We start from the raw sequence: 18642 nt of genomic DNA, 5'->3' as shown, positions 1-18642 counted from the left end.
AATTTAATTTCATCCCATTACCCTGATTCTTCCCATGATCCAATCCTCCCTCTTTATCCACAGTACACGTGCGTGCGTGCGAGCAAGCGTGCGCGCACACACACACACACACACACACACACACACACACACACCCTACCAGCTTCTAAGCAGCAAATATTCACCACATGTTTTCTGCCTCGAGAACAGGCAGGTAAGCAGACAGGAAGTGTTCTAGCTCTGTTTAGCTTAGGAGACTGTTATTAAGACAAGGTATTTCAGGTACTTAGTGCTTATTGGCAAAAACTGTAAAAACGTGGACCAGAAAATCTTAGCACTTTGGTTTAACAAGATGCTTCTTTCTCTCTTTTGCAGATTGAGGACTATGCGTTGAGGAAGAATATGCCAGTGGCTGAGGTGGAGAAATGGCTTGGCCCTATTCTGGGATACGATACAGACTGACTTCTCTCTCACACTCCTTTACTCTTTGCTGTTTTTCTTTTAAACTTTTATGTTTGCTGACCTTAAGGGGGTATAATCCAGTGTGCCTTAGAAACAACAACACAAAGCGCCTTGTGTCTGCCTGCCCTACCCTGCCCTGCCCTACCCTGCCCTGCCCTGCCCTGCCTTGCCCTGCCCTGCCTTGCCTTGCCCTCCCCTGCCCTACTGTGAGAGGCTGGTTGATGGCATTCAATGTAGAGTAGGTCTCTAGGGTTCTGGGAAATGAGCAATTTTCCAGGGACCTTAAATGAGAAGCAACAAGGTGCCAAGGCTCATGGTGCCTCTGGGCCCTCAGGATTGGCCCAAGCAGAAGACATCTTTTGCATTTCAAAGCAGGGCACCCAGCTTTTCCCTATTTTTGCATTTGACCCAGGAATGCACTTGTTCCTGGGTTTGTCTTTCTCTTGGTTGGTTGGTTTGGTTTGGTTTGGTTTGGTTTGAGTTTTTGTTTGTTTTTATTGGCTGCCTCATATTAAGAAAGATTCTGAAAATAAGGTGAATAGGAGAGTATATAAAGAAATGTCACCCTGGAGCAAAGTATCACATGACATTTCAATCAGCAAAAGACTTGGACAGGGAGAAAAGTATTCCTTTCTTTTCTCCTGTATCATCTTATTTCTGAGGTGTAACTAAGTGGATATAGAACTCTGTGGCAGAGGCATGCTCACTGCTTGCTGGACAGACAGACTGGAACTGTTTGCCCTGGTGTGCTGGTAGGCACAGTCACATTCTCCAAGTTTTTTGTCTGTTGTAGTTTCACAGTCCCTTGCTCTAAGGCGGGAAATGGAAGAGAGAAAGTGACTACCAAAGGCATTTAACATCTAGCTGTTCTCAGAATTGAACACGTTGTTAGCTAAGCCTGATGTCCTGTGCAGAGCTGGACCCAAGGGTGGCTTAACGCCACTCAACTCTTTGTCTGCACTTGACTCCAAATACTTATAGTTTAGATATACTGCATTGTCTTGTTCTTTGGTATTTCTGGAGAAATTGTACAGAACACAGGCTCTGAAGGCACGGACTCAAACTTTAACTTTTCTGTGTAGCTGCTGTGTGACAGAAGCCAAGGGCTGAGACTTCCCCACACTGTCTGTTCATCTGACCAATGAGAACAGTCGTGTCAGTCTGTCTCATTGAGGTGAGGATAACAGGGTTGTGCATAGAGATGGTTCTGGTACACACAGGTATTTAGTAAGTGGAGCTTCTGTAGAGCACTGTATTCTCAGCCCTGCAGGTGCTCATGGGAAGAAAGAGAGAGGGCAAGGGAGGAGGGAGAGGAGAGGAGTATGTATGGAGTGTGACTGATCTCCTGGGATTAGAACCCCAACTTACAGTTTACACTGACAAAGAGAAGCAACCTCTTATGTGTTCTACATACCGTCAGGACTCCTCTCTGAGACAGACTCCTTCCTTGCCTCATATATTGTCCCAAGCCACTTACACCAAACATGCTCCCTGGTATATTTGGAGGTGAAAAGAAAATGATAGTTGGGTAATGACAATCCTGCATGTCTGTAATCTTTCCAAATTTATTTTCAAGTGTGTAGCACAGTGCTGCATTAGGGCGGCAAACAAAAGCATCCTCTCCCAACTCAGATAACTGCTCCAGGGAAGACGCAGAAGGGTCGTGGACTTTTAACATGGATGGCAGTTATAAAGTCTTGTCTTGAATGCATCATGAGCGTCTCACTGGTGTCAAGAACTTTAGCTCTTTAAATGTGGAATTTTTATCATGGTGCATCTTTTTCATACTTTGCAACTGTGGTGTAGAAGATACATTATATTGAATTATGCAACCTGCTTCAGTTTTTGAGTCCAGGGTTGTTAAATCATTGGTTGGGTCTTTTGTCTTGATTGGCTTCATAAACCTCAACTTTTTCATGATGTTCATTTTCCTCTTCTGGTTTTCCTGACCCTAGATTAGCTTCAACATTTACTTCTTGGATATGTCCCTTGGTTGCATGAGCCTCCTCAATATTTTCTCCCAAATTGACTTTTCCTTGATTCTTCGTTGTTAGAATATCTGTATGTCACATCTCTTCAATAGGCTGAGCCCCTGCTAGAATGGCCTTCTCATAGATTGAGAAAACATTTTCAATAGGACTTGTGATTGGTTCAGTATGTACAAGACATATCCAATATTTAACAAGTTTTTTGACATCTGGGATTTTATGAATCAGGTCATTGAATGTAGCTAAAATCTCTTCTTTTAGGAACCCCTTATTAATGAGGTTCAGACTTTCAGAAATAGTTTTGTTTATTTTTTCAGTAAATAATCTCTGTTAATCATCTTCTGCCATGGTAGTCCAAAAGGACCCAACTGGGTTTTCATTTTGCCGCTTTGGCTCAGCCTGGGAAACCACTGAAGGAGGAGGCCTTTTGAGCCTCTTTCTTTTGCCAATTCTCCAGTTGATCATCTGAGCTTTCCTCTGCTATGATGTCTTTGAGCTGAGCTGCTCTATGAACAGTTGCTCCTGTGACTGTGGATCTGCGCTGGTCATTATCTTTTGACTTTACTATCAGTCTGGTATTAGACAAATTAGTCCTGGTTGCATCTTTAGATGTTATCTTCTTGATAGGGCCTTGTCTCTTTCGTGTCCTGAGAAGAACTGGTTTTGACAACAGACACAGCTGGTTCTGATTGATGTTATTCCTTTTCAGGTGACCCTTTTCTGACTGTAACATTGGCAAGGGGCCTGCTGAGGCCCTGTTTCACAGCGCCATGGGTACTCCTGTGGAGGCTTTGGATAGGTGGTTGCACAAGTGTGTTCTTCGACATAGTGCTCACAGATTTAGTGTCTGCAGACTTGATGGCAGCAGTTGTATTTGAAGCTTTTATGCTGACGGTGTTCGCAGGCTCGCACTGAGCCTTCGTGGCTTTAGACACTGTAGTGGGAACTTTCTTAGTAGTTGCAAGGCTCTCGCCTTTGACATTGGGAAGCTTTCTAAATGAATTAATCTTAGGCTGAACAATCTGGCCATGATAATAGCCAAGCACTCGTTTTTTTCATGTTTGTGTCTTGTTTGGGCTTCTCTGCAGTCATTTGCATCTTTTCAATGTCTTTATGGTGACATGCCTGGTCTAAGGTTACAGTCTGACCTGGGAAATCATCTCTCATTGATAATAGCTGCATAGCTTGAATATTCTCCTTCTAGTTATGTATTTCTGAGCTGGTTACTTCTCTAGCTTTTAATGGAATACAGTTTTTCTCAACCGTGCTTCCAATATTTTCCTATTAGCCACTTCTGTTTTGAGTTTCACAACTTTTTTCCTTTCTTGGACCTGGTCCTCAGATATCCCCATTGTCTGACCTCTGGATATCTGATTTTCTTGTTTGTATGGAAACACTGTTTTTCTTGTTAACAGATATTCCTAAAGTTTTTTTGCTTCCTTTGTTATTTCCATAGTACAGTTTATCATCAAAAGCAGTTAGGACAGGAACCTGGTGGCCATGGACGAGTTGCTTCAAGGCTCACTCTGCCTGTTTTTTGTTTTTTGTTTTTTGGGTTTTTTTTTGTTTACTTTTCTTTAAGGCATCTATAACTTGTCCTAGTTTATAAATGGGAGTCAGGAGCCTGCGTCTCTTACTTTCAGGGCATATTTCCATGGCAGGTATGTTCTTTATGCTTTGGAACATTGATCTGTGAGGAAGAGTAACCTTCACATAGTTTACTGTATTTCATTTGAAGAATTACTAAGTCTTTTTATTTCCTTGCTGTTCTTTCAGCTGGCTCCCCGAATATGCCATTGATCTAATCCCATGGCATATGTCATCATCATCATCCTTTTCATCTTCTTCCTCCTATTTCTCTTCTTCCTTCCTCTTCTCTCCTCTCACTTCTTCCTTCTTCTTACATTTTAGGTATACAGATACTCACTAAGAAATATAAAAGAAAACTTGAAAGCATCCTTCTTCATTTATTTTAGGTATTCCAGAGAAGCTGGGCTCAGAGACTAGCATTCTAAACGGGGCTCTGGGGTGTGTATGACTGCATGCACCTAGCATGCTCCCTCACCGTTGGCGTCTGAGATTCTGACATGAACTCATTCACATTTGAGGCTTGTATTTTCCCCCTCACAGTTTAGAATTGTATATAGGCAGACGTGCTACCCTATGTCTGTAATCACAGGATTTGGGAAGTTGAGGCAGGAAGATTCGCATGAGTAATAGGCCATCCTGAGTTTCATAGCCTCTCCGAAAACAAAAACAGGTCCAGCAGGAAGGCTTAGTGAGTAAATGCACAGGCTGCCAAACATGGCCTGGTGTGCGCTCTGGGGCCTACATGGTAGAAGAGAACCAGCTCCAAAGGAATGTTCTCCATTTTACTGCTTGCTGTGCTGCCAGGGGCTGGTAGGAGGGACTAGGGAGAGTAGTATTGGTAACTCTTTCTCCTTTGAGCTGTTTCACTAGCAGTTCCCCCCATTCATAATAAACACACATGGGAATAACTCCATTTCTAGGTGATTCTCTCATGTACGCTCTTCTCACATACAATGTGCTTTCATGAACCAGTTGTTTTTCTTCTACTCTCACTTAATTCAGTGGAGTCAGGGGACATGTTTCTCATCTCTTACCACTGATGACTTTTTAATTATTGGAACTAGAGGCCTTCCTCAGGGGTTATTTTCTCTTTGCTTTGGACAGTGGTCTTACCCTTATCCCCTCCCTTGTGATAATTTTCTGTTAGCCTCTATGATCATTTCTCAATCATTTTTTTTCATAAGTTGTTTTCCTCTTCCTACTTCAATTCTTACAACAGTTGCTTTCCCAGTCTGTTGTTTCAGAGGTTGATCTCATCTGTAGTACTCCAGGATCCTCCATCCTTAATCCTTGTTCCTTTATAAGGTTGCCACCCAAGCTCCTGAAGGAGTACACAAGGCATTTCACAGTGATGTATCCCAACCTTGCTTCTGTGTGTCTCATCTGCTCTCCAGTAGAAAGACTAATTGGCACCACCAAATCAGCAGATTGCAGGCTCACCACATACTGTCCTTTTTGGAATATTTAGCTCAAAAATTTGTTAGACTTGTGGTGGAAGTATTCAGGGAAGATCCTGGTTGACTCCAGTTTAGGACCTGAAGAACAGAGATGCAGCAGGAAAGGAACAGATGAGGAACAGTAAATAGAAACACTAAAATATAAAGATGCCAGCTCTTTCCAAATTGAACTATGAAGCCAAGATTTCCAGCAGCAATGCAAACTGATGTCATGACGAAGATAAGCAGATAATTCATGTGGAGTAGCAAAGGATCAAAACTGGCCAGATGCTTCCAAAGATGAAGAAAGAGATTTAGGGAATCTGTCTGACAGTACTAACAAATATTACTGCAGAAGTAGTGTCAGGCATAGTACAGAAATGGCTTAAATCAGTGCTACCCAAAACTAAAGCAAATGAATGATTTAAGTGAGAAGACTTTTTTTTTTTTAAAGTAACTAATAAGGGATTAATAACTAGAATATATAGAAATTTTCTATTTTGAAAAATATAGAAGAGAGAAAGGCTTTATCATGAGGTTGGTAAACAGATAGATGTTCTGTGGTGATGAGAAGTGTGAGATTCCGGTTCACATCTACAACATTTGCAGGAGTGGGGCCTACAGTAGTCACATGCATGTTACATACCAGTGCTGGAGAACAGTCATGCTTCACAGATGGGAACAAGGCCAGATCTCCTAGCATGTTCAGCCATGTCTTACATTTTGTCATGGCAATATAATCAGGCTAGTAACAGGAATAACTGAAGTTCTGTCCATGGGAGAATGGTTTTATAAGATACCATGATGCAGCAAAATTGAGAAAACTATAGCCACACTTGGCAATAAAGGTAAATCACAGAAAATAGGGGCAGAGCAAGTCCCTTGAGTCTACTTAATGGCATAATACTGTTTTTATAGAGTTCAAAAGTAAATGAGATCAAAGAATGTATATGATAGTTATGTGTGTGATTAAAAACTTAAAAGGTCACAGAAACCCCCAAAGTAAGTTTAGTGATAGATAACTTTTGGGGTGGGAGATTAAAAGGGGCCAGAGAAGAGCACACAAGTGAATTATGAATAGCTGCTTTAGTTTTTGGGTGGGAGGGTTATGGCTATTGACTACATACAGCATTTTTGTACATTTTAAATATGCTATATTTAATGTGTATTTAATATATTTTAACCAATAAAGATAAAGTGAAATGGTATCCTCAAATCTGATCTGATGACTTAATATGCAATGATATATATATCAAACATACTTTTGGAAGAGAAGAAAGAAAATTTTAGTCAGAAGACAGGGATGGAGGCAGCTGGGCAAGAGGGGTGCATTTATGCACCTGATGTCTCTCAGAGCCTAACTTGGTGGATGAGTGGGGTGGTACCATATGCTAAGAGATGAGGGGAGGAGAGGTGAGGTTTAGAAAGATGGGATGTGACCAGACTGAACTGCAGCTTTGGAACCTAATCCACCTATTGTGTGTATATTGTCTAACATAGTGCTTGGTGCTCAGTAAAGGCTGAAGATCCTCTGATCCATTTGTACTTTGAAGTCCTCAAATGTAATTTTCAAAGATACCTCTTTCTTCAGCCTGAGCTTTTAAGTATGACAGTAGTAGTCACCCCTTGTCCTTGGAGGCTATGTCCTGTGACTCATGGATACCTGCACTGTTTTGTGTGCATGCTTTCTTTATTACACATTCCCACTTTATGTTTTTCCATCTTAATTATTTACTGTGGCTGTCACTTCTGCTGTTTGAGGCACAATAGCAAAACTAGTATGAATATCCATTGCTTTCTTGACAGCTTTAGAGACAGCTTTGTTCTCATCTTAGACTTCAGTATAGAATATTTTGTTCTTAGGTTGATGATTTTGATTTTTTTAACATGAAAAAAATCTGTACAGCTTTTATTTGATGCACCTGAATTGCTTGTACTGCCACTCTTACTCTTTTGTGAGATGTCACAGGAATCGATTGGTAGCCCAGACAGCTACCAGATGACCAAGGGTGTGTACACCATATAAAATATAGATACCCTGGACAAGGGTCATTCCTGTCCCTTAACAGGACCAGGTTGAACAACATGCAAGTTCATCATCACTCATTGGAGCGGTATCCAGTTTAAAACTTAGGACTTGTCAGAGTGGTATCCAGTTTAAAACTTAGGACTTGTGAATTTCCGGAATCTCTGACTTAATATATTTGAACCGTAGTTTCTTGTGGATAGCTAAAGCCGTGGGAAGTGAAACCTTGGTTAAGAGGAAGAGGGCTACTGTGCAGCGTGGAGGCTCTTAGCCTTGAGTGCACGACTCATGATGAGAGCCACATAGCAGCCTACTAAGCTTAAAGTGACTGAGAAAGTTTATTTTGAACTTATGTGGACTACTGTGTACCTTCACCTATGGAGCAACTCAGGGAATTGAGTTTTATGTTTTAAGGTGTGACCTCAGTGCCCACTAGTCTAAATCATATGATGCTGTTTTATTTACTGTGTCCATATTTAAAGGGAAAGTGAAATATGGCAGTCGTGGTAGATAATGTTAAATATGACAAATTAAAAATGCATGGTCTAATATATGCAAGGTCCTGGTTAAATCTCCAGCAATAACAAAACATTGTCTAACTTCTTAGAATAAAAATTACTCTTTAAAATGGTCATGGTGGTACTCACATTTAGTCCCAGCACTCAGGAGGCAGAAGCTGGCTGATCTCTTGAGTTTGAGGTCAGCCTGGTCTATATTGAGAGTTCCAGGACAACCAGGGTACACAGGAAGCGGTGTCTTGGTGGGGGTCCAGGAGGCATTTCTCTTTAGACAGTGGTTTAAGTAAGACCTTCTTCTAGTTTTCATCAGATTCCTCCCATGTTTCTGGGCGAGCACTTAACATCCATGTAAAAGCCATTAAGAAAGCTGAAGCATGTACAGCAGTCCATAATAGCAGAGGCAGGTTCAGTATCTCATCTGCTGAATCATTTCTCTCCAGCAGACATTGGATGAATTAAATGTTGAATGAAAGAAAGGGCTGCAAAAAATGGCTTGGTGGTTAACAGCACCAGCTGCTTTTCCAGAGAACCTGGGTTCAGTTCCCAGCACTCACATGGCAGCTCACAACCATCTGTAACTCTAGTTCCAGAGGATCCAATTCCTTGTTCTGGTCACTGGGCACTAAGCATTCATGTGTCATACAGACAGGTATATGCAGACAAAACACGTGCACTTATTTAAAAAAATCACAAGTTAAGGTTGGAATCAGTCGTGAATCAGTGAACTTACTGTCTGTCCCCCAAGTTGGGCAAATACACAGTAGAGGGAAGGAAGGAAGGAGGGTATACTTATATTACTTAGTTCATCTCAGTTTTGCATAGAAGTCTGGATTCAATTCTGTTATAATTAGAAAATTAAAAACTGCAAGTGAGTTGAAAGCCAAATCACATTTAATACTGTATTATTCCTAACAGGTCAGATGAGCCCAAGAGAAAGACCCTGTGAAACATCTTTACTTAATTAAAAGTAACACTGGGAGAATCAGAACAACCTGTACTTAAATATTAGACAGAGAGGCATAGAACCTGTTTTAGTTAAGGTACTCACAGAAGAGTAAAGTATGCAATAGCTAATGCAGAGATTTAGCATCTTACCAGGTGCGTAGTAGGAATGTAAGTGTTTGATGAGTAAGGTTGTACAGAACTGAACACTCTAGCTTTTGCAGTCACTTGCAAGACTAGCTGTGTTATCCAGTGCACACAGGCAAATCTGTTCTGTAATTCAAGGAGTTTATCCAAAACTACAGTTTATTGAAGACTAGGAATAGGGATGACTTATGAGCACTGCATTATTCTTGCAGTATCTTTCAAGTCATGAAAAAATTGTTAAAATTCTGTATAACTGCAGTATCAAATACATTTTGCCATATGAATTATTGTACTTGAAGGTTAGCCACCCAAGTATGATAAATATGATCTGTCTCTCTTTAACTGAAATACAGATTAAGTAAAATTCTTTCCCATTATGTGTCTTAGTCGAGTATCTTCTGCTGCTGTCATCATGCAGTAAAAGAGTAAACACTAACATTGTTTAAGCTGGCGAGGAGGGCACCAAAGCATAGAAGATAGTTTGTTAGGGCAGATGAAAAGTTGCTGAAGTGGAGTGGTTACAAGATGAGGGAGGGAGTTGTGACAGTGGGCCGGTGCAGGGCAGGGTTGAATCATTCAACTCCATCCGCATTGAGGGGGAAGGAAAGTGGTAATTTTGTGTGGTTCATGTCAGATTAGCAGGGTTATCTGACTTAAGAAAGAATAATTACAGGGTTTTATCATGTGAGAAGAGGGATTTGGTTTTGAATGTCAACCTCAATTTTTTACTCAGGATCTATGATTGAAGGCGTGAAGATTTTGGTGGGAACAAGAATAAATTTTATGAAGTATTTAGTAATTTGACCAACAAACATGTATGGTCCTGTTAGGGAAAAGTAGGGCAAAGAAGTGGAAACATGACAGCCCTAAAAATAGGGAGAGGGGAAAGAACTTCCCTAAGTGTTCCTCAGGCAGCATTGGAGGGGTCATGCATTCCTTCTGCAAGGAGTAGGATGAGGATGCCCGTTTGATTTGCTTGTGCCGTTGCGTGCTGTTCTGATCTCATGGATTCATTTCTATCGCTCCTTCAGTTCAAAGGGAAAAAGTGTAGATTTGAGTGAGGTCTTGTGGCAGAGCAGAGGCAATATGAGCAAAACCATTTCTACAAATCTGCTCTTCCATCTTCTCTTCCAGAAGGCTCACATAGCAATGGAGGACATGCTGGTGAGGCAAAATCCTTCTAATGTTGCTCTGGCTGAGATCCTGGAAAGGTGAAATGTTCTCTATCATACAGAACATGCTAATCTACTCATGTTCATTCCTCAAATATTTATTGGTCCATATTCTTATACTAAAGCTGACACAGAAGGCTCACCAGAGTAAATTTCCCAGGTCTCCTGGAGGGTACTATTTTCTAAAAGTCTGTACTAACAGTTTAAACCTCAGCTTAGTTAGCTTTTCTGTCCTGTTGTTTAACCTGGCTTGAGGCCAGCATGCAGTGTACTCCTATAAAAAAAATATGGTAAAATGACCTGATAACTCGAGCTGAGTAGTAATCTTTTTATTGTTATCCCCAAATCAGGTTAAATGTGTGCATGTGTCTGCACGTAACATGCATATAAATTCAGGAGTGTCATGAAATGCCAGTATTTGGGGAGACTAACACACATAGACGGCTTCATGTCTCAGCAAAAAAGGCCTGTCGTCAGCCATGAGCATAAATCTGGTGCAGAACTGCTTCATGAGTGCAGATGCAGGAGTAGCTGGTGGGCCTCCCTCTTATTTCACCAAGACCCTCGAGAACAGAAGTGCTCAGGTGTCTCCCCTATAGATTACCAACCTGTGTTTCTGAGGAGTACTTTTGGATGAACGTCTGGACACCTTCTGAAGAGAATCAACATCAACACACTACTGTCAACAACAACAGCATCCCTTCCTCTATCTATGTCTTCCTTCATCCTTACTTTGAACAGCATACTTTTTGAGCACTAGTATAACTTCTATGAACTCAATAATTTCACATTAACATAAGTCACTGTCTCAAGGGGAAAAGTGATTGGCTAGGCAACTCTGTGCTCACAAATGGATTAATGCTATGGTCAAAGGATCTGCCTGGTTATCTCAGGAGTGGGTTCCTGATATTTTGTGATGTTTATTAAAGAAGATCTTCATCTAAAGATTATGTGTCTGGGTTCAGGGAGAGTCCTGGATCAGATTTGTATTCTGTCTTCTTAGGAGATAGGTGTGTAATTAGCTGCAGTGTATAAATAATACAATATCCATTGTGTAGACCATGGACCAAGGAGTAATTTATCCAAACCTTAAAGCTTTAATATTTAATAAATTAATTTTGTAAGTCTGAAGTTGCCACAGATCGTGATTTCTATCAAGCATGTGCACTGAGTAAACTGAAAACCTGGAAGACACTTGTCATTCCTAGAGCCATTAAAACATAAGTCATAGGAAGACATCAACCAGCAGTAAAGACCTTGACCACTGGTGAGAGAAGGGGCAGGAACAACAGAGGATTTGTACCATTGCACACACTTAGTTGATTAGGCATGGCCAGCATTTTGACTTGTATTAACAGACTGGCTCTTAACCATGTTGCTCAGGCTAAAGTGAAGTTCACAGTTATGGTCTCATTGAAACTACTTAGAATGAACAACATGTGTAGCACAGCATAGCTCCAAACTCTGGTTCAGATGACCTTTCTGCTTCAGCCTTCTTCGTGTGGGACTGTGCCCATGTTCCTCTCCACCTGATGGTCCTTTGTTTTGACAGGTTCTCCTGATGGTAAAATGCTGTCAAACCATGTCACACAGTATGGAGAAATCTGCCATAAAAGGGCCAGCAAGCAATGCAGAAAACTTCATTGTTGATTCATTGTTGTCTTATTTTAAGTTGCTGTAATCCCAACCTTCAGCAACCACCTCTCTGTCAAACATTAACCATCAGCATTGAGGGGAGTCCCCACAGCTAAAAGGCCCAAATGTACACATAGTTCTCAGTACCTGTTTTGTTTTGTTTTGTTTTGTTTTGTTTAGCAGTGATACCTCACAAAACTACAAGTCTCAAACTGGAGTCCATAGACATACTGAGCTTGGTATGGTAGTGCACACCTTTAATCCCAGTACTGAGAGAACAGAGGCAGGAAGATCTCTTAAGTCAAGGCCAGTCTGAACTATATGGTAAGTTCTGAAGTAGACAGGACTACACAGTGAGACCCCGTCTCAAGTAAAAAGAAACAAAAGTAAAATAGAAGCAATTGAAGACACTTGATGCTAACCCCTGCTTCCATGTGCATGTGTCCATAAGTGTATATGTACCTTCACATACATGTGTACACATAGCACACACAAACACACACAAAAGGTAAGAGTTCAAACACACATTTAAATTTTGTAGTAATAGTAGATCTCACATTAAGTGGTCTTAGCCTATTGAAAACAAAACAAAAAAAAATGTAAAATCAGTGTACATCAACAAGAACATGGGTAAGCAAATTATGGAATATTCATACTATGGGATGTTATTCAGTAATAAGAATGAATAACTCGTAGACATGGCCACACAAATGCCACACGTGTTGAGCTAAATAACCCAGACAGATGTGCCATATTACGGTTTTATTCACACTAAGTTCAAGTACAGGCTGAAGTATTCCATGGCATTGAGAACAGTGAGTGTTTCTAGTTCTTATGTTTCTAACACCATGAACAAAAACAACTGGGGGCGGGTGGGGGAGATTTACTTCAGCTTTCAATTTAGTCTATCATACAGGAAAGTCAGGGCAGGAACTCAAGGCAGGAAATGAAACAGAGTCCATGAACCTGGACTTACTCATTCTGTTTTATTAAAACTCCCAGGACTACCTCACCAGGTGTGACATCTCCCACATTGAGCTAGGACCTCTCTCATCAGTTGGTAATGAAGAAAATGCACTACAAACTTGTCTTCAGGCCACCCACTGAAGATATTTCCTTCTTCCAGATAACTCCAGCTAGTATCAACTTGACAAACAGCTAACCAGGACAGTGAGTCTGTGGGCAGAAAAGTAATTTCTGGGATTGGAGAAATCCTTTCTAAACGTGACCTGAGGTGATGACTCTGTGAAAGGTGTATTCATCAGACCTCAGTGGACGTTACATCTTAGATCTCTGCATTGTGTAGTATGTAAGGGAGAAATGTGGCCTTGACTGATACTGAGACCTAGTTAGTAAACTTATTTTTGCAGTAGTTTGGGCTAGCAATTTATTATATATGCCTTTTGTTATTGGAGAATGTAGCTATAAGTATGAAAATAAAGAAAGAGTATAGCTGTACTTTTTGGTATCCCTGCTGTAATATAAATTTTAAGAAAACTCCCAGAATTCAGGAACATTTTGGATAAATGGACATTTATCATAAAATAGATCAGAATTTTGGTAGCTGTATCTTTTGAAAACTATTATTTATCATTCAATGTTATTCAAAGACCACATCTTAGGTATTTAATATATTTTACTTTGCTTTGAAGTTCCCAAAGAATGCTTTTAAATATTCTTTCCTACAAAAAGAAACTGCGGTTTTGAAAACACTAATAGAATGGAAGACTTCTCTGTAAAGTCCCCCAGTGAACCTGAATTGTCTTGCTGTTTACGCTTTAAGCCTCTCAGCTATGGGTCTGTTTCTATAGAGCACAGGCAGACCCCAGAAAAGTAATTTTTCTTGCTTTGTGGAAACTTCTTTATCTGACAGAAAATGGTAACTCACCAGACTGCGACAGAAAGCACCTTTTCAACTCTCAGTCAATTTGATCAATATTATGCATCCATCAAATGAAGGATCTGGAGCGATAACCTCAAAAAACCCTGCTAGGCAACAGGGTATTGATTCTGTGTTTGCCCTGATGGATGGAGGCACAAAGGCAACAAGTGAAGGCAGAGAGTGGGGACCTGGCCACCTGCCCTTTGATGCTGCACCAGGCAGGATGTGGCTGGAAAGCACTACAGTGGGGTTTTCTGAAAATGCAGCCCCTTCCTGTCACTGTCTTTCAGAAGCTGATCCTGGCTGGGAAAAGGCTCCTAATCTTTCCTTGGAGTTTTCAGGAAGCCCCAGAAAGCAGCTTACAATGAAATGTAATTACATTTATTCTGCTGGAATTGAGATTCACTATGATTGGAAATATTTTGAGGGTAGTATTAATGACCTATACCAAGGAGTAAGAGTAGATAACAGTATAAAGGAAGTGTGGGAAGGTCTTAATTTATCTTTGGGATTAAAGTCTTTTTAGAGGCTTTAGAGGTATTGATTCATATTAAACTAATAAATGTGCTAATTAGAGTTGGGTCGTTTGGATTCATTAAGCCAGGCCAGCAAACCTCTCATTAGCTATGCCACCTGAGTGGCATAAGAATGATGATAGGCATTGGTTAAGACCCTGGGATCATCATCTGGCAAATGACTGGGCTAACCTCAAACAGAAGCTCTTCTTGGTGGCATCCTTTTCACTTCCCCACTACCCCCCTCGCTGCCACTTGATGTCTAAGGCCCTAATACCTTTGAGAGATCTCCTTGGCACGTTGTCTTAAGAAAGCCAAAGAAATGAGCTGAGCTTTATTGCGGTCCTTGTGGCATCCTGTCAAAATTACTTAGTTCTTTCACCTTACTACATTGTAATTTTTTGTAAATAAGATCTTACGTATTATATAATTATAATTACTTACAATTAGTGATAACTATGTAACCTACTATTTTAGCTAACTCAGAACCATTACTTTCTAGTAAGTGAAAGTATAGGCTGCTGTGAACTAAAACAACATATCTTAATTTAGTTTGCATCCCAGAGCATAAGACTGGCACAAAACACTGACCTACAGACAGTAGTGAAACAAGGGTGGCACTCTGTTCATTGCTCATGAGCTAGATTTTTTGGGAAATAACCGATATTGGAGGAGAGCAGACTTACCGGTAAGCATCTTTCTGGTTGCCCCTCAGGTTGTGAGATCTCACCAGGAGCTCCAAGGGAAAAGAATTATGTAGGTAACTCCCTTTGACAAAGACTCAGCAGAGACACAGAAAACAGTACTTAACAGTTTTGAGTTACTTGTCTCTGGATGCATCCTTTCATTGAATGGACTACATGAGCTCTGAGGGTCTGCAGAAGGAGCATGTCCTTCTTTAATCCATCTTTCACAGTAACAAAGGTGACTGTCTAGATCATTTGAGGATGCAGCATCACCAAAAGAAGTAATGAGAACATTGCTGGCTTGTGTGCTCAAGTACATAAATCAATTTCCAGCTTCATTACTCAGGAGTCTGCTCTTCACCATGAGAAAAGAGCCACATAATCAAAAATTATGTAACAAACTTAAAGCTTTAGCTGGATACCTGGAAATCTTATCTTTCCTGTCAGAGAAATTGTGAAGAAACAGGTTTAGGTAAACAATGAAGAACGCAATTGACAACCTCTCCACTTGCTAGAGGATAAAATTTGTGTGAGTACTATATGCTTTACTTGAGCTATCGAGAAGAGAATAGAACTTCTGGTTCCATGTATATCAGTCCACAAAGTGTCCAGAAGGTGTGATGTTGTAATGAAACTGTCTAGCTGCTTTACACTGTTGATCAGGGAGAATTTTTTTTCAACATCAAAGCAGTTTTCTTTCTTTCTTTTTTTTTTTTTAAATTGAAAATAGATTCTCCTCTTTCTAAACTGGCACTCTGTAAGGGCAGCCCATGAGCAGCTCAAGTGCCAAGATTGTGAAGCCCAATGTCGAGAAGCTGGACAAGTTCGAGTGTGGCATCACGCAGGCGCTGCTCACCGCTAGAGCTGGAGATGAACGCAGATTTCAGGGCACAGCTGCAGGAACTCAACATCATTGTGGCCAAAGAAATTGAAGTTGGTGGTGGTTGGAAAGCATAATTTTTGTACCAATTCCTCAGCTGAAATCTTTCCAGAAAATCCAAGTCTGGCTAGTTCATGAATTGGAGAAAAAGTTTGGTGAGAAGCATGTAGTCTTCAGAATGCAGAGGAGGATTCTGTCCAAGCCAACTTGAAAAAACTGTAAGAAAACCAAGTAGAAGTGCCCGAAGCTGCACACTGACAGCAGAGCAGGAAGTGACCCTTGAGGACTTGGTCTTTACAAGTGAAATTGTGGGTAAGAGGATCTGTGCGAAACTGGATGGTGGCTGGTTCGTAAAGGTTCATTTGGACAGAGCACAGCAGAGCATTATGGAGCATAGGGTTGAAACTTTTTCTGCTGTGTCTAAGAAGCTCACAGGCAAGGATGCTGATTTTGAATTCCCAGGGTTTCACTTAGAAAGAAACTGACTGAATAAAGACTTCCCTGTCTCCCTTCAGAAAAGAGCAGGCCTCCAAGAGATGACAACCTAATATGACAAAACAAAGTACAATAAGACAAGGCAGAAACCCCAGCATCGAAACTGAAGAAGGCAACCCAACAGAAAGAAAAGTGAGGCCCAGGAGCAGGCAATAGTGTCAGGGAGACACAGGCTCACAAAACCACCAAGCTAACAGCACAACTTACACACAGAGGACTTGGGGCAGACCCCTGCAGACTACAGCCATAACATACACACAGAGGACTTGGGGCAGACCCCTGCAGACTCACTGCTTGCTGCTTCAGTCTCTGTGAGCCCACTGGGCTATGTTCTCCTAGTGTCCTCTGTCCCCTCTTGATTCCCACAATCTTTCTGCCTCTTCTGCATAGTTCCCCAAGCTCTGAGGGGAGGGACCAGATGGAGATCTCCAGTTTAGTTTCTCTCTCTGCATAATATCTCACTGTGGGTTTCTGTACCCACTCCCATGTGCTGCTGGAAGAGGCCTCTTTGATCTTACTGGACAAGGCACAGATCTAGGAGTATAGCAGAATATTTTTTCTAGTTTATCACTGTGAAAAAATACTTGAGGAAAATAACTTAATGGAAGAAAGGTTGATTTATGACCATGGTTTCAGATGTCTCTCAGTCTCGGTTTACCTCCCTCTACTGCTTTCTCAGGCCTGTGACCAGGCGAAAATATGAGTGGAAAACTATTAACCTCATGCTGACCAGAGATGTGTGTGTGTGTGCGCGTGTGCGTGCCTAGTGGGGATGATGTATGGATGATTAGGGTTAAGGGACAAACTTTTGTGGGTGTATCTCCATTGGCTCAGTTCCTCAACTAGTTCCTACCTCCTAATAGCCCATTAGCTCTGAACTTATCAATGAAACTAGCAACCTTATGATCCAGTCATCTCTCAAACAGTGCTACCAGCTGGGGACTAGCCATTCCTATTAACCTTGTAGGGAGACACTCTGTTCTAGTTTGATTTTTTTGTTGCTGTGATGAAATATTCTGACTAAAAGCACATTGGTGATGAAAGGATTTATTTGGCTTATACTTCCAGGTCACAATTCATCATGAAGGGAAGTCAGGGCAGGAACCTTGGAAGAACACTGCTTGCTGGTTTCTTATGATGCCTGCCAAGTGAACGGTGCTGGCTCCAGCTCCTACATCAATTAGCATCAAGCTGGGTGATGGCGGCACAAACATTTAATTCCAGCACTCTGGAGGCAGAGGCAGGTGGATCTCTGCTAATTGAAGCCAGCCTCATCTACAGAGTGAGTTCCAGGAAAGCTAGGGCTACACACAGAACAACCTTGTCCCAAAACAAAACAAAACAAAACAAAACAAAAAAACCAAAAACCAAAAACCAAAAAACAAAAAAGACAAGAATTAGCAATCGAGGGAATGCCCCCATAGACATGTTACTGGCCAGTTTGATCTAGGCAGTTTTTCAATTGATGTTCCCTCTTCCCAAGTGACTCTAGGTTATGTCAAGTTGGCAATAAAAACTAGGACATGCTCCGTGTGCAAACCATAATCATCTCCATTTCTAAGTCAGAGGTTTACTTTAAGAGAGAAGAGAGTTTGCTCCTGTTCCTTCCTAGCACTAATGTGGAGTCAGTGGAATGAAGCAGAAGGGAGGGATAGGAAATGTAGATGAGAAGATTTGAGTTGTAGATCAGAGGAACTATTGCGAGAGAGAGCGTCACCTAGGCAACCTCCTTTCCGTCCACTAACAGCAGGGATAAGACTTTCTCAAAGCCCACTGGAGTCAGAGATGACACTTGGTAAGACACCTGAAACATTCTTGGACGGGATGTGTGTGCATGCATTTGTGCACGTCTGTGTGTATGCATGTGTATGTGTGTGTGTGTGTGTGTGTCTGTGTGTGTGTGTGTAACAGTAGTGATATCCCAAAGCATCTTATAAATTCTAAGAATTTTGTTTCATCTGAGAGCAAACATTTTCTTCAGAGGCTATAGAGGACACAAGTGGACTCAAATAGAGACATGAGTGTCTTAAGTAGAGACATCTGTGTACGTGTGCCTATACCTGTGCCTGCTTCAGTGCTGGAGGGGGAGTGATGTGCAAGGGAGTGAGGAAACATGAAGGAGCAGAGAATGATAAAAGAGGAGGGGTTTGTAGAGAATGAAGATTAGGCGATACTTTGAAGCACATGAGCTCTCACAATCCTCCTGCATCAGTAAGTTCACCCCATGCAGGTACCTGCACAGAGTTCAGCGATCATCTCTCTCTTTTTTTTTTTTTTTGGCGTTGAAAG

General features: G+C 41.2%; 1 protein-coding gene and 2 pseudogenes across 5 annotated transcripts in view; 2 read left to right on the top strand and 1 right to left on the bottom strand.

Annotated features, from left to right (window-relative positions):
• Positions 1 to 6671, top strand: part of Mtr (5-methyltetrahydrofolate-homocysteine methyltransferase) — a 90133-nt gene extending 83462 nt beyond the window's left edge. For all 5 annotated transcript variants that reach the window (XM_031357994.1, XM_031357995.1, XM_031357990.1 and 2 more), the window contains one exon: positions 355 to 6671. In XM_031357994.1, the coding sequence (XP_031213854.1) occupies positions 355 to 441 (87 nt within the window). In that variant the 3' untranslated portion in view covers positions 442 to 6671. The remainder of the gene's footprint in view (positions 1 to 354) is intronic.
• Positions 1302 to 3883, bottom strand: LOC116082605 (annotated as a pseudogene).
• A 9077-nt stretch (positions 6672 to 15748) lies between the features above and the next one.
• On the top strand, positions 15749 to 16343 carry LOC116082604 (annotated as a pseudogene).
• The last annotated feature ends 2299 nt before the right edge of the window (positions 16344 to 18642 follow it).

This window comes from Mastomys coucha, unplaced genomic scaffold, assembly GCF_008632895.1.
Source record: "Mastomys coucha isolate ucsf_1 unplaced genomic scaffold, UCSF_Mcou_1 pScaffold7, whole genome shotgun sequence".
Lineage (NCBI taxonomy): Eukaryota > Metazoa > Chordata > Mammalia > Rodentia > Muridae > Mastomys > Mastomys coucha.
Note: the sequence above shows the minus strand (reverse complement) of the source record. Positions and strands in the feature narration are given on the sequence as shown.